Below are 14,461 nucleotides of genomic sequence, written 5' to 3' on the forward strand. Positions count from 1 at the left end.
ACAAAAACATAACCAAAAGTACAATGAGGTGCAAAGGATTTAAACTGTGTCCTTAATTTGTTTCTACTGAGGTGACAGAGCTTTTGATCTGTAAAACAGCCAAATTTTAGACTTTGGCTGCTTTTCATATGTACTCTGACCAGCTGTTGTACCTTATAATGACTGCATGTTCTGCACTGTGTGATCTTCACTTCCATCAAACAAGCAAGATTTGAAAGTCATGCCTCTTAAGAAGCAGGGAAGATTTGATGCAGTATCTAATCTTTAAAATGACAAATTTTGCAGTTTTCCCAATTTGATGAAGAATGGTTATGGGTCTCATCAAAATTAAAGCCCAGGAAAGCAGAAAATCATTAATATAATGTTAAAATTGATCAAGCACTTAATCAGACTGAAAGAGCACCAATTTATTTATATATTTATTTATTTTGTTTCGCAGGAATCATTAAAGTTGCTACTAATTGTGACTTTTTGTTAAAAAATAAATTCTAAGTAGATTAAAGGCTGGATTTTAAAAAAAAATCATTGTGAGAATGTGCTATTGCATTTAATCTACTTTAATTTTTTTAATTATTATAGTACTCTTTTTCTTTGCAGATTAATGTTGACATTTAGGAATCATATCATTGGTGCGAAAATAAGCATGTTTTGTGCGACAAAGCAAACTTGTAAGATTTAGAAATATTAACAAATATGTGAAAGGTTGCTGGTAACAAGATGCCCAAAGATCAAATCTGAAACAGGTTTAGTGTTATCTGTAACAACAACACAGGTGCATTCTCTCAGTTCTGAAGGCTATTTGAACAAAATGAATGGAGTTAGGAGTTTGATAAACAAAACAATTCCTCCATGACAGATACTAAACAGAACATGAGTTCCAAAGTCCAAAACATCACTAAAAATCCACCAAAAGAACAGAACAGAACCAACAAGTTTAAAGGATTAAAAAAGTCAAAACGAAGAAATAAACATTGACTCCTCTACTACACTGTATGTTTTATAAAACTAGTTCTTAATACCTGTTTAAACTTCATTCTGCTCATGGTCATCCACCTCCAAATGAAATCTAACAGCTTCTTTCACATTCATTTGCTTCTTTTCGTTTGATATTTTGTTGCCTTTAAAATTTTGTGCCGCACTGCAGGGCCTGTAACAGAAAAATTTCCAGAAAGTCAGTACATGAAACAAACATGGGTGAGACATCAGAAATTTTAACCCAATAAAAAGAAGAAACTGTAATCACTGTAAAAAGCTACACAAACAATGAATGGTGAGATATTTGTGTTATTTCTGGACTCATCACATGCGACCTGTAATTCAGCCTCTTTTACTCACCTGTATTGGGTCGTATCTGGGAAGCGATGCTGCCCCACGGTGGTTGAGGCAGTAGAGCACAGCATCATGAACAGATACGAAAAGATGTTGTTTTCTTAGAGTTTCCGAGAAGAAACCACCACGCTCCAGTTGTTCCACAACAGACGCTGTAAAGAAGGAAAGGAATCAGAGGACGACAATATTCTTAAATATTGTTCTAAAAGAAAAGTGAGTTTCACTCACCTTGACATCCGGAAAAGTAGATATCCACATCAATCTCACTGAAGTCCCGGAAGATCTGTTAACACCGGGAATAGAGGTTTCTTCAGTCAATGTTTTAAATTTAAAAATATTTTATTTAATTTTGAAGATTTCAGAAATAAACAAACAGAACAAGGTTAAATTTGATAGAATACATCAAATTTGACCTGTGTACTGGTGTAAAATTACCCCCATAACATGTTAATGCTTCTTAAATTTTTTATAGCATTTAAATATGTGTATATTCAGCAAAAAAAAGTTTCATAGAACTAATGTACACCAAATGTCATCGTCAGGTAATTCACAAGACAAACAGATTCAGTTTATATCCATTTAATTCAAGTCTAAATTGGTGAAAATTCACTTCACATCAGTCCAATGTAATAATGTTGTCCAATTCAGTCCCAAATATATGCAGTCCTTTTTATTCTATTTCAATGCAGTGATCCCTGGGGATCAGAGGTTTTACTTGCAGTGGTTTCTCCAGATTCTCTGAATCTTTTGGTACTTTTATGAAATAACAATATACCTACATTTGTAGGGAGAAATATTGTTCTTAAACAGTAGGAGGGTTTTTTTTTAGCATTCCTCAACTTTACCAGTTTTCTACTGTCCCAACATTTTTGGAATGTGCTACAGGCATCAAATTCCAATTGAGTGAATATTTTAAAGTAAAATTAATTTGTCTGAAAATTAAATATCTTGCCTTTATTCAATAACTTGAATATAGGTTGAGAAGGATTTGCAAGTTGTCGTAATTTGGATTTATCTATGTTATACACAACATTCCAACTTCATTGTAAATGGAGTTGCAATTAGGCTGAGAAGTGCTGAGTCGGGATGTGGCAAAGAAAAACAAACAAATTGCGTAAAGTCAGCGTCAGCAAGAACTTCTTCATTGCTCTGCCGAGGAAAACAAGTACTAGTACAGACTGAGCCCAATTTATCTTTTATTGAACAAGAAAACTGGCAGAGAGAAAGAAGTTGATGGCTGAGCAAGAACTCAGTCAATAAACCCTTCCAGTAAAAGGAACACGACGAGGTCCTTTTATTTCTTTATTACTTACATTTCTCAGTGTCTGTATGGCCACAGTGTCAATGAAGTTAGCCGTGGATAAGTCAAGGATGATTGAGTGAATGTCCCACGTCCACTTCCCAAGAGACCCAAGAGACACCTGCTCTAGGTCCCGACTCAGAGTGTCCTCGCTGCTGGAGCCCAGAGTGGTGGTGTCCCCGTCCTGTAGCTCCGACATCCATCCCAAACTGGTGCTGTCTGGATGTCCTCCTTTGAGGTACTCCCACCTGGAGCAACCGTCGGGCGTCCGGGGAGTGGTTGGGATCACAAACACTGTCCCGTTTCCCCTCTCGGTGCGGCTCTGTTCCTCCTCCTCTTCAGATGTCATGTCTATGTGTGTGTCTCTCCAGTCGTCTGCCTCGTCCTCCTCCACTGAGATCTCTGGAGGCCCAGAATGCTGCTCAGCTGCTTTCTGTGCCCGTTTCTAAATAATTAGAGAAAAGGAAGTATTTTAAGCTTTGGTTACATCAGTGTGGAGCACAGATATTATGAATGTCTTGTTTTTGCATTTAAGTTGCCATAAACCTCACAATAAAAATTCTAATATTAAAACTGAACAAAAAAATAAAATAAAATAAAATAATGCTTTTTGCTCTGTGGTGGACATTTCCCACCTCTCCTTTAGCCTTCCTCTTTGCTCGTCTTTCAGCTCTCCTTTCTCTTCTCCTCTGTTTGGCCTCCTGCCTCCTCTTATACATAATCATTTTACCAATGTCAAGCCCACTCTGGAAACAGGCAAACATTAAGTCAACATCACAGTTAAACAATAGAAACAAGAAATGGATGCATTGGTAAACTCAGTATGCTCTTTGTCACTTTTCATTTGACAAGAAATGGTATTATAAATAATCTTTCTGTTTTTTTCTAACCAGACCTGAACATGCAATATGGGTTAAATTACTTTGTCATACATTTAAAAAAAAATCCAACATCAATTGTCTTTGAATTTACCAACATAGTGATTATATGGAACATTTCAACTAAGGTAGAAACATGAATGAATGAATGAATGAATGAATGAATGAATGAATGAATGAATGAATGAATGAATGAATGAATGAATGATATAGTGCTTCTGAGACGTCGTCACAAAACACTCTTCAAGATAAGATATGAAGACCATAAAGTTCTCAGGACACAGAAAACATTAAAATAAAGAAAGTTTTTAAGTCATTTAAGGAGAAACATAAAAACATCCACAAGAAAACAGATATTAAAAAAAAGACTAAATCTAGCATAATTTTATATAAGTATGTCTGGACAAACATGGATCTTTAGCTGATTTTAAGAGTCTGATGAACAGAAAGACAACTTCTAAACATTTAAAAGAAAACAGAAAAATTAGCTGGTTGTTAAACTCAAGATTTCTGGAAGTGGAATTTTATTGTAGCTCAGCTGGTGTTTTACAAGTTGACTAGAAGCTACGCTGTCAGTTGTTTTATATCCTTATTGCAGTGTTTTAACTATCTAGGCTGACTTAGCTGGTGACTCAAGACGAAATGGTTGTTTGCTTGTCCCTTAACCTGGAGGAAGTACTTGGAGATTTACAGCAAAGTAGAGAGAGAACGCTGCACTATTATTTATTCCTACTTTTTACAAAATCATACCATACAAAATTGTTTGGAAACAATATCGTCTCAACTACACCTTATCTTTATTACCGCAGTAGTTTCTTTGTGTTGTTGACTGAGGTTTGTCTCAAAATATTTAAAACATGCCCAAGAAAATGCATGTCAGAGAAGAAACGACATCCTTTGAATAAAATATTATTGAATTCTGGTCTTTTACAATAAAATAAGCAATCATTTGTCAATATAAGTAGAGAAAAAAAAAGAAAATAGTGTGAACCAAAATATGAAACACTTATGAAACATTTACAGTTACCAATATATTGTAATATTGAAATGTTTAATGACAGGTTGATTTAACAAAAGAACAGAAAGAAAGAGGACCAACCTTTTCTTTCAGAGCCTCCAGGTAGAGTTCAGCGTTGGCAAAATAAACTGTAGCAGAGGAGCGGAAAATAGTAACACCTGGCACCTCTCTGGCCTGTCACATACATAAATATCACCAGCTTATTTTGCAGTCAGAGCAGAAGAAAAAAACATCTATTTTTGGCTTTCTGCATGTTTACCTCTCTGTGTGTCTCTATGTCCACATAGAGCTCTGTACCAGGGACATTTCCCAGAACAGAGTATGTAGGCCTAATTAACAGGAGTTGAAACATGTATTTATTTGTCATTTGTCTGTGTTGTGGGACAGAATGTTGAAACTCTGATAGGGTGATGAAGAATCTTACATCTGAGTCCTGAAGGTAACTGTGAACAGAGAAAAGGCGATGGACGCAGCCAAACCCAGGTCCAGATTCAGCAGCATTGTTGACGTCCAAGTCACCAACCAAATCACCTGGGGGTCGCAGAAATCAAAACGTCCATCATGATGGCAGCCAAACAGTAAAGTCCCTGTCTAATCACAACATCTCACCAGATCGATTTTGTTTCTCCTCCACAGTGTAACGACATCAGAGTACTGCTTGAACATGCCCTTCAAATTCACAAGCACAATCGATGCGAGGACGGCCTAAAGCGACACACTTAATTAGACCTAAACCAGAGTGTGACCTCATTAATGCTCGTGTCTTGGATATGAACTGTCGTTGTAGTCGTAAAAGAGGAAAATATCCGACCTTTGGCAGCTCTTGGAACAACATCCCAAGTTTTAGTATCGTCACCAGTACGATCAGAGCAGAGGCCACTCCAGCCATCTACAAGAATGACACCACAAGATTTTTGGCATGTGAATAAAACATATCAGTCAGTTTTGTCCGAATAAATTAGATATAGTTATATGGCAGGTTGAACAAACAAAACGATTAACAGATTTGAATAAATTGTTGATGCTGACATTTACAGTACCTATTTTAGAACCATTCAAGTTAAAACAATCACTTTTACTTCTTGATGTAATTCTGTAAATTTAACTCATGACATCCTTGATTTCAGGAAAAATACTACAATTTGAATGTGAATTATTAAATTTAACATACTGAAAACAGTATGCAAAATTTCAAATGGTAAAAAACAAGTAATGAATATTTTGTATATTTATGGAAAGAAATAATTTCCCATTTTCACTTAATGCATAATGTAAGATGCTGAATGACAAGCAAAATGATTTGTCTTGTAGAAACAAATAATATTTACATTCTCATGTCATTTGTTACTTTCAAACTACTTAACTTTGTTCCTTTTGGAGAAGCTTTAGCAACAAAAGTGTTTTACAGTTTGTTTAAACATGTCTTGTTTCATTTGTTTACTTGGGTTTTCTTTAGGCTTGTAACTAAAAGTTTTCTTTTCTATTTCAGAAACTGCAGAATGACTTATATTTGAAAAATAGAGCTAATTTAAATCTTGTCTGCTGTTGCTCACTCACTTGAGTTTTTCCTCCAGTGGTCTCCTGAACGAGACTTCGAGACATGGAGGAGCAGACAGAGAAACACTGGAAGAAGCTTCCCACTGCATTACTGAGACCCAGCGCCACCAGCTCCTGCACCACGGCGGAGAGAAAGAATGGATCAATAATGCAGGAAAATACAAAACAAGAATAAAAGCAGAAAGATTAAACGGCTTGATGTGAGAGCAGACTCACCTGGTTACTGTCCACCTTGTATCCATGCTTCAGTGCAAATGTTTTTCCAAGAGAAATAGATACAGCATAACCAACGATGGCCAGAGCAAAAGCGTCACCGATAACGTCTCCAAAAAGACTCAGCTTGGGGACAGAGGGAGCGCTTAAACTGGGGAAGAAGAAAAATGCAAAAGTGGTGGAAAAAAGCCTCAACGGAAATTATAGCAGCCTAATCTAAATCCAAAACTCACCCACTCGGGATCTCTCCCACAACCGAAACACTGTAGTTGTTGTTTAGGTGTATAGTGGATGATAACAGAGTCGCTGCTACAATCTAAAGAAATTATATGACATGAATTAAAAACAAGCGTATTTCACAACACTGTTCCAGCCCTAGACATTACTCATTGAAATATAGTCAATCATGGACCAAGTGCGGACCTAATTATTAGCCATACATTACACATTTCTGCAGTGAAGTGCATAAATGTGGGAGTCCTTCCATTACTGCTGAATCAGCTGCTTATTTCCACTGCATCTATGCTTTTTTTTTAGTGCTGCGTCATCAGCAGCACCGAGCAGAGCATACACACATACACACACAGTGTTGATAAAGCAAAAGGAGACCAAAGAGTGTATCTTTATATCCACTGACTGTGATGAGTTCCACAGGTATGGGGACCGGCAGCTTTGTGCTCAGAAACGAGTTGAGCTCCTTCGCTCCAATCAGGAGAACGATGGTTACAGAGCTGACCAGCAGAGTGGGAAGATGGGTTTTAGGCAGTGAGAGGCAAAGATCCACCAGAGTCTGAAAATCAAAACAAGACGAAGCAGAAGAAAAGTTAGTAATCCTTTAAATTGGGCCCAAAATACTGAAACTGTAAACAGCTGTAAACATACTTTAACATATTTTGGTAAAGGTATCCATTAAAACTTACATACGTTTGTATTTTATCAAACATTAGATTTTTTGAAAAAGGTACAGAGCTGTAAAGAACTCGCAGACTTTAAAAATGGTTTTTATCACAATATTTTGTGAGATTAGAAATAAAGTCTGACTTGTCAGTGTTGTTTTTTGAACAACATATTTTTAGCTTTTATTTTATTTTATTTATTTATTTATTTATTGCATATATGTGCTCATATATGTTGGCTCAAATAAGCCCATTAAGCCAGAGTGAGCAGATGATGATACTCACATAAACTTGCGACAGAGGCCCAGTGAAGCTCTTTGGGGAAACTTTAAATAAGTACTTGAGTTGTGCCACTACAGCGTGTGCTGCTGCAGCTGATGTGTAAGCCCGCACCAGAGGTTCAGACAGATATGTTCCCACGAAGCCAAACTTTATCACACCTAACAGCACCTACACAAACAGTTATTTATTATGGTTATGAAGTTGCAAAAGCAAAACCTGAGAGTTATTTTCTGCACTGTTTGCCAAACCTGAATAAGTCCTCCAAGGAAGGTGGTAACGGCTGCCACCTGCACCCTGTAAGCGTCCCGGGCCGCTAAGTCTATTTCTAACGTTGAATTGGTGCCGTTTTTTTGAAAGAAAGACTCATCGGGAGCGAGTCTCTCTGTCACGCTGCCCACCATGATGCTGAGAATAGTAAAAGTGCCTAAAAAATAAAGGAACATATATGCAGTGACAAACATTTTCAGCAAGAAATGCATTTTTAAAAGGCATTTAAAGCTAAGAAACTTTATTAAGAACTTTAAGAATTGTTTGACCCTTATAAGATTTTCTCCAATCCACACAGGCTCATGCATTACATGTATTTACCTAAATCTCTTAATATTTTCCACAAGAAGACCCAAAGCTCTCCTTCAGATGACAGATTAAGATGTTTAAACCGGCCGTGAACTGGAAACTACAAAAAAAACAGAGGTACTGGCCAGAAGAATCATTTCTACACAAAACCGACTGAGGGACTAAGACAGAAGACCCTGATCTATAATCTTCGGCTCAACAGAATTTAAAAGTAAATATAATTGACAAACAAATGCTTTGTGAAAAATCTTTACATGCTCAGAAAAAATTAAATGAAGCTTTTATGCCAAAAAATCTAAAACTATAATCATGTATGGATTAGAGAAATCTGATAATTATAACCTATTGTTTTTTAAATTAATTTAATATGAACTTTAAAAAAGTGAGTAAAAAAAAAAGATTAAAAGGCCCAAATTAATTTGGCATTCATGCTGACAGCTTGTAAATCTCTTATTCTAAGGGTTTTATGGTTGAGACTGCGCTCACCAATGGAATTATGACGCGATGTCCCGAAGAAGAAGTAAATCAAAGCTGGATAGAGAGACGTGTAGAGCCCAAACACAGGAGGTACACAAGCCAGTAGTGCATATGCCAGACCTGTGAAATGCACAATAATTTTTAGCTTAATTTAAAAAAAATAAATACAGAAATAGATGTCAAAAAGAATATCAAGTTAAGTTCCTCTTAATCATTTCCTCAATCATTTGCAGCCAAGATCCATTTTCTCATTTTTAACAGTTATCATACCTTGTGGCAGGTGCATTATCCCCACACTGATCCCTGCGACCAGGTCGGGCATCCCATAGTCCCACACCGAGTACTTTGGTAGCCAGTACAATACAGGACAGCTGCTCATTACACTTCGCTTCAGTTTTGGCAGAGTACATCTACATAAATGGAAATGTTCATTTTCAAAATCATTTTTCCCGCAAAAAATTTGAAAGATGCATTTCAACACAGCAAGCCCTTTACCTCATGGAGTCTTTCAAACGATCAGTCAGAGGTTTGTGGATTTCTGAGAGTGTTTTTCTCTTTGTTAGCTCTTCCAGTCTCTCCTCATTCAAGACTTGCCTCTCCACTCTATATTTCCCATATCCTGCTCTTGAATCCATTTGAGCATCAGATGCAGAACTTAGATCTATTTATTATAATGCATAAAATCTACAAGCAGTCATCATAAGTCATTGAACCCCCTGGATATGCCCAGAGCACAGCTGGATCTGCTTTTATATGCAGCAGTGTGTAATGGTTAACAACAGACAGGACATTGTGGGCAGAGCCATTGAAACTAATGAATGATCAGAACAAGGAGCGGATGTCAGGAAAAAAAAAAAAGAAAAATCAACTCTGTTGATTTTAGATGACTTTGTGTTTCCATTCTGGCTAGATTTCTACTCAGCAACAAGAAGGAAGGCAGTGAAAGGCAAAGGAACATTTTCTACATCATTACAGGAAGCCTTTACTGAATAATTAACCTCAAAGTGTGTCTAATTCAAAAGAGTGTTCTCTTGTGGATTTGAAGATATTTTATTGCTTTTACTGCTTATTAAATAAAATAAATGAGCAGGGCTACAATTTATTGTTCAAGCTCTTAAAAACAGCTTAAACCTGTGAAGAAACAAGATGTACCGAGTTCTTAGGAAAGCACTGCCATGAAATCTGACTCTGAGCTGAGAGCAAAGGTTTAATCTCTTTGAGGATAGCATGCACATGGCAACAGTGGAGAAACTGGAAGAAGAATTATGCCCAATAAGTAGGGATACAAGACAAATGAAGAAATGTATAAATAAAAACACATTTGCTCACATTTGTCACCCCAATTGCTTCAAAGTAACACATTTTCTATGTAACTCAAACTTATTTGACCCACTTACTGCCAGCAACAACACTGTCTCTATTTTTGGGCCAGCAGCTCAGAGGGCAGCAGCACCGGAGGGGGTTACATACCTTGGCCATCGAGTTTGCTCAGATCTCTCTGAGCCCTCTGACTTGCACATTCGGCAACATCATCAGCATGTGTGGCCTGAAGAAAAACATGGATATTTATTGGCTTTCATAGACCGAAGAAAACTCAGTGAGTCAAGAAGAGCAGATGACTTTGGTAAGATTTTATCTCAAGCAAACAAACTGTAGCACAATGTTCTCGTCCGCATGTTTACTTTACTTTATGTGGAATCTAAAAAGTTTAGCTTGACTAATTTACACATTAGATTGATGACAATAAAAAGATTTATTGTCTCAACTGATTTTCTAACATTTTTGTTTACATTTTTGTCAAATATTTTATTTTAGAATTTATCCTAATTTTGTAGGATGAAACTTAATATTTTGATAGACTGTAAAAACAGTTTTCTATGAAATTATCTAATGACTAATTAACTATATTAACTTCCCAAAACAGTAATCCAATCACATCAATGCAGCACAGTTTTTTTTTTCATTAAGAAACATATACATTTGTAACTGGATAGAAATGTTTGTGTAAACAGATTGGGAAATATCAACTAGGACCTTCAAGCAAAGCTTATACTGGAGAGGAATAAAAAATAAATATGAGCGATATATATTCCTATGAAACCTGTGTAAACTGCAAAGACTATTTTTTTTACAAGAAAATTATGTTTAGATTTTATATCAGAACATGAAACTGAGACATTTTATTTTTGGAAATAATAATTCACATGCATTTTACATATTGTATGTTTTAAAGTTGAAATATAAATTATTGTTCCATTTACAAATATTTTGGTACTGAAAAACAATATAATGAACTGAAGTCTCTCTGTGTTTCTTTGTCTTTCAGAAACCAATACATTACTTATTCTGGTTGTGTAAAGTTTCCAGTGACTTCTTGTAAATAATCAGTTTCCTGATAAATTTAGAAAATAATGGATCTTACTTCCAAACATGGGCTGGTGCTGCTTGAACAGCTCAGGAAGATGAGAGAGGTTGAGCATCTGACGGACGTGGTGCTGGTCGCTGAGGGCATCAGCTTCCCCTGCCACCGGGTCATTCTGTCCGCCTTCAGCCCTTACTTCCGCGTTATGTTCACGTGTGGTTTGCGTGAGTGCAGTAACAGGGAAATCTTCCTGCGTGACACGCCTGCAGACAGCCTGGCCCTCCTCCTGAACTACATGTACACCTCAGATCTTCCTCTCACTAATGACAATGTGCAAGGTATATCAATCGCAGCTTTTCTGCTGCAGATGGATGAGGTCTTTGCACGCTGTCGGCAGCACATGACTGAGAACATGGATGCCTCCAACTGTCTCGGTGTGTATTTCTTTGCCCGTGACCTTGGTGCAGAGGAGCTGGCTGATCACGCTCAACGCTTCTTAAGGCAGCACTTTGTCCAAGTCTGCCAGAATGAGGAGGTTCTGGAGCTGGAGGCCCATCAACTCGGGAAGCTATTGAGTTCTGATGATCTCAATGTGACAAGAGAAGAAACTATCTTAGATGTTGTCCTTTGCTGGGTCAAGCACAACTCCCTGATGGATGGAGAGGTCCGTGCTCGGCATCTCCCTGAGCTCCTGAAGAAGATCCGTCTGCCGCTGGTAAACCCTGACTACTTAAGAGAGGCCATGAGGAGGAACACAGCTTTGCTGGCTGATGCTGAATGTCTGGAGATGTTGAATGAAGCACTGGAGGCTGCAACCATGCATCCCTCTGCTGCGCCACGCAAACTGAAGCTGAGGTATGGAATGGAAACCACAGATCTGCTGCTTTGTGTTGGTAACGACGGCGGAGGGATCAGGTCGAGGTATGGCAACTACACAGAACGAAGCTTTTGCTTTGCCCCATCCACTGGCCGAACCTACTACATCACCTCCCCTCGCTATGGAGAGGCTCTGGGATATGTGTGTGCTGGAGTCGTTACTGAAAGAAATGACATTATTGTAGCAGGAGAGGCAAGTGCACGCAGAATGGCCCGACAGAAAGACATGAACGTTGAAATCTACAGGTAAGAGTGAGGTGGCATTGTTTCCAGCTGAAAGCTTGTTTTTCCTCTGAGAAACTAATTGTGGTGTGACTGGGTTTGTAGGTATAGAGTAGAAGCCCAGGGCAGCTGGGAACACCTGACATCCGCAGAGTACCGGGACTCCTACGCCCTGGGGTCTCTGGGAGACACTCTGTACCTCTTGGGGGGGCAGATGAAGCTAAAGGACCAGTTTCTCATCACAAATTGTGTGGAGCGTTGGTCTCTGCAGGGAGGGCCCTGGCGGAGTGCAGCACCTCTGCCTTTGCCTTTGGCCTACCACAGTGTGGTCAGAATGAAAGACTGCCTTTATGTGATGGGTGGACGCACTCCACAGGTACTACTAACGTCTATCTTTGGTTATGTGAAACTCAGAGCATTACACTTTTGTCGGTAGCTTATTGTCGTGTCTGCACCTGCTCTGCCTTTTCATTCTCTACTCCACTCGAACTTCCAGTCGTACCGTATGGATGATGAGCCAGACCGTCTTAGTAACCGCCTCCTGGAATACAATCCGAACATGAACAAATGGACTGAGCTCGCTCCAATGAAGTACTCCAAGTACCGCTGCAGTGCTTTGGTGCTGAATGGGGAAATCTTTGTAATAGGTAGGTTTTGGTCTAGTTAAACTGATAAAACTTAGGTATGATTACCATGCATTTCTCTTCACTATTGGAACTTTCATTCATTTGGCAATAAAGTAACACTAGAACAAATAATACTGACATTTGGAAGGACAATGGTCCTAATGTGATAAACAAAAGATAGTTAACTTCCCTCTTCAGATTCAAGCCACTCAGTCACTAGCTTGTCCACAAACACCAAGATCAGATTCAGTCAAATTTAAACAAAATACTTCTAGACACTAACCGTTTCCACCAAGCTCATGCAGCACACATGCTGTCAAATGATAAAGAAACTATATATTCTCTCAACTTTACACTCTTCTCTTCATGGCCAATGTGGAATCATCTGTACCCTCTCGGGTGCAGAAACCTAACAGAATCAAAAGAAAAAACTGACATGCACAGTTCTGCATTTCATAATGTTTTATAACTAAAAGCTTGAAATATTAGCCTAATTCTTCTGCAATCTTCTCCGCAACTTTCTCTCTGACCCTGTATGTTGTTGACCTGAGTTAATCAGACACTAAAAGCCAAAGTATGTGGAGACAAACCTGATAACAACAACAAAAAAAACAACAAACAAGAAAGTCCCTAATATTGCTAATTAATAACAATTGCATTGATTTGGTTATTGGTGCTTGCGTGTTTTGCAGGGGGAATAGGATGTGAGGGAATGGACCGAGGCCAGTCTCGTCATTGTCTGAGTGCTGTGGAAATCTACAACCCAGATGGAGATTACTGGAAGGACGGACCTCCTCTCCCGTGTCCCCAGCTCTCACTGCGTACTAATGCCTCTAATGCAGGCGTTGTGGGAGGAAAAATTTATGTTTGCGGATATTACAAAGGAGCAGGTACTGACAGGAAATTTGCACTGACATTTCTTTATTTTTTTTAAATTAGTTTCAAGCTGCAACTAAATTTCAACTCCTTCATCTCAGATCGTCATGACGATATAACAAAGGACATACTGGAGCTGGATCCATGGGAGAACCGGTGGACAGTGGTGACCCGACGCGCACTGATGCATGACAACTATGATGTCTGCTTGGTGGCAAGTCTCAATCCGAGGGGACTCATGTCCCCACCCTCAGACGTAGTCAAACTGTGATCCACAGCCGTCAGTCAGAGTTTGGATGCGAGAAATCAGCAAAGGAAATTTAGCCGTGATGCACTTATTAGCCTGCGTGGAAGAGGGTATGCGCTTATTGACTTGAATGCACTTTGGTAAGCAGAGATGCGATTTGTAAATACTATTTTGTGTGTATTGCTCTTGCAGAGAGGATTTCCTGAATTTTGCAGCCTGAGTGAATATTGAAACCTGCCTATTTTTACAAATAGAAAAAAGTGATTCCCTTTACATCTATCATGATTAATAATGACATGTTTCTTCTATATAACATATAAACCAAACTTGGACATCCCTAGAAAAGATGATTCAGATTTTGATGACTACAAATGCAAAATGGCAAATAATGTACAGGAAGCACCTGGTATAATTTTATAAATTGAAAATTTTACATAATAGTCATTGAACTGTTTTTCAGTATGCTTGCTGATGCTGAATAAAATTGTAATTGTTTTTGGAAATAAATATGCACTTTATTTGGAGCCTGGATGCTGTAGCTTGATTATGCACAATATTTTTAAAATCATTATTGCACAAGTATGTGTTGTTTCCAGGGCTTCTACATATTTCTCCTCACAGGTAGGGGATGAATGAGGAGGATGAACAGAAAAGATACGGAAAAGAGAGGGATTGTGGGGATGAATAATGGAAAAAGTGACGTGTGGAAACAATCAGGAAAAGCAA

General features: G+C 38.2%; 2 protein-coding genes across 2 annotated transcripts; one reads left to right on the forward strand and one right to left on the reverse strand.

Annotated features, from left to right (window-relative positions):
* Nucleotides 1-53: 53 nt before the first annotated feature.
* slc26a6l (solute carrier family 26 member 6, like) lies at nt 54-9,230 on the reverse strand. The gene is made up of 19 exons (XM_055023411.1): nt 9,022-9,230; nt 8,797-8,936; nt 8,536-8,646; nt 7,722-7,897; nt 7,477-7,641; nt 6,933-7,085; nt 6,529-6,611; nt 6,299-6,446; nt 6,083-6,196; nt 5,337-5,414; nt 5,135-5,230; nt 4,950-5,056; nt 4,785-4,854; nt 4,607-4,699; nt 3,265-3,375; nt 2,643-3,074; nt 1,558-1,612; nt 1,336-1,481; nt 54-1,147 (listed from the first exon to the last, which is right to left on the reverse strand). Exons 1-19 carry the CDS (start codon nt 9,159-9,161, stop codon nt 1,121-1,123), a joined length of 2,445 nt encoding a protein of 814 aa, XP_054879386.1. The 5' UTR covers nt 9,162-9,230; the 3' UTR covers nt 54-1,120.
* An 806-nt stretch (nt 9,231-10,036) lies between these two features.
* kbtbd12 (kelch repeat and BTB (POZ) domain containing 12) lies at nt 10,037-14,256 on the forward strand. The gene is made up of 6 exons (XM_055023422.1): nt 10,037-10,150; nt 10,853-12,010; nt 12,092-12,362; nt 12,483-12,633; nt 13,305-13,502; nt 13,590-14,256. Exons 2-6 carry the CDS (start codon nt 10,938-10,940, stop codon nt 13,757-13,759), a joined length of 1,863 nt encoding a protein of 620 aa, XP_054879397.1. The 5' UTR covers nt 10,037-10,150; nt 10,853-10,937; the 3' UTR covers nt 13,760-14,256.
* The last annotated feature ends 205 nt before the right edge of the window (nt 14,257-14,461 follow it).

This window comes from Poeciliopsis prolifica, unplaced genomic scaffold (genome assembly GCF_027474105.1).
Source record: "Poeciliopsis prolifica strain line A6 unplaced genomic scaffold, Auburn_PproV2 SCAFFOLD003, whole genome shotgun sequence".
NCBI classification, from domain to species: Eukaryota; Metazoa; Chordata; class Actinopteri; order Cyprinodontiformes; family Poeciliidae; genus Poeciliopsis; species Poeciliopsis prolifica.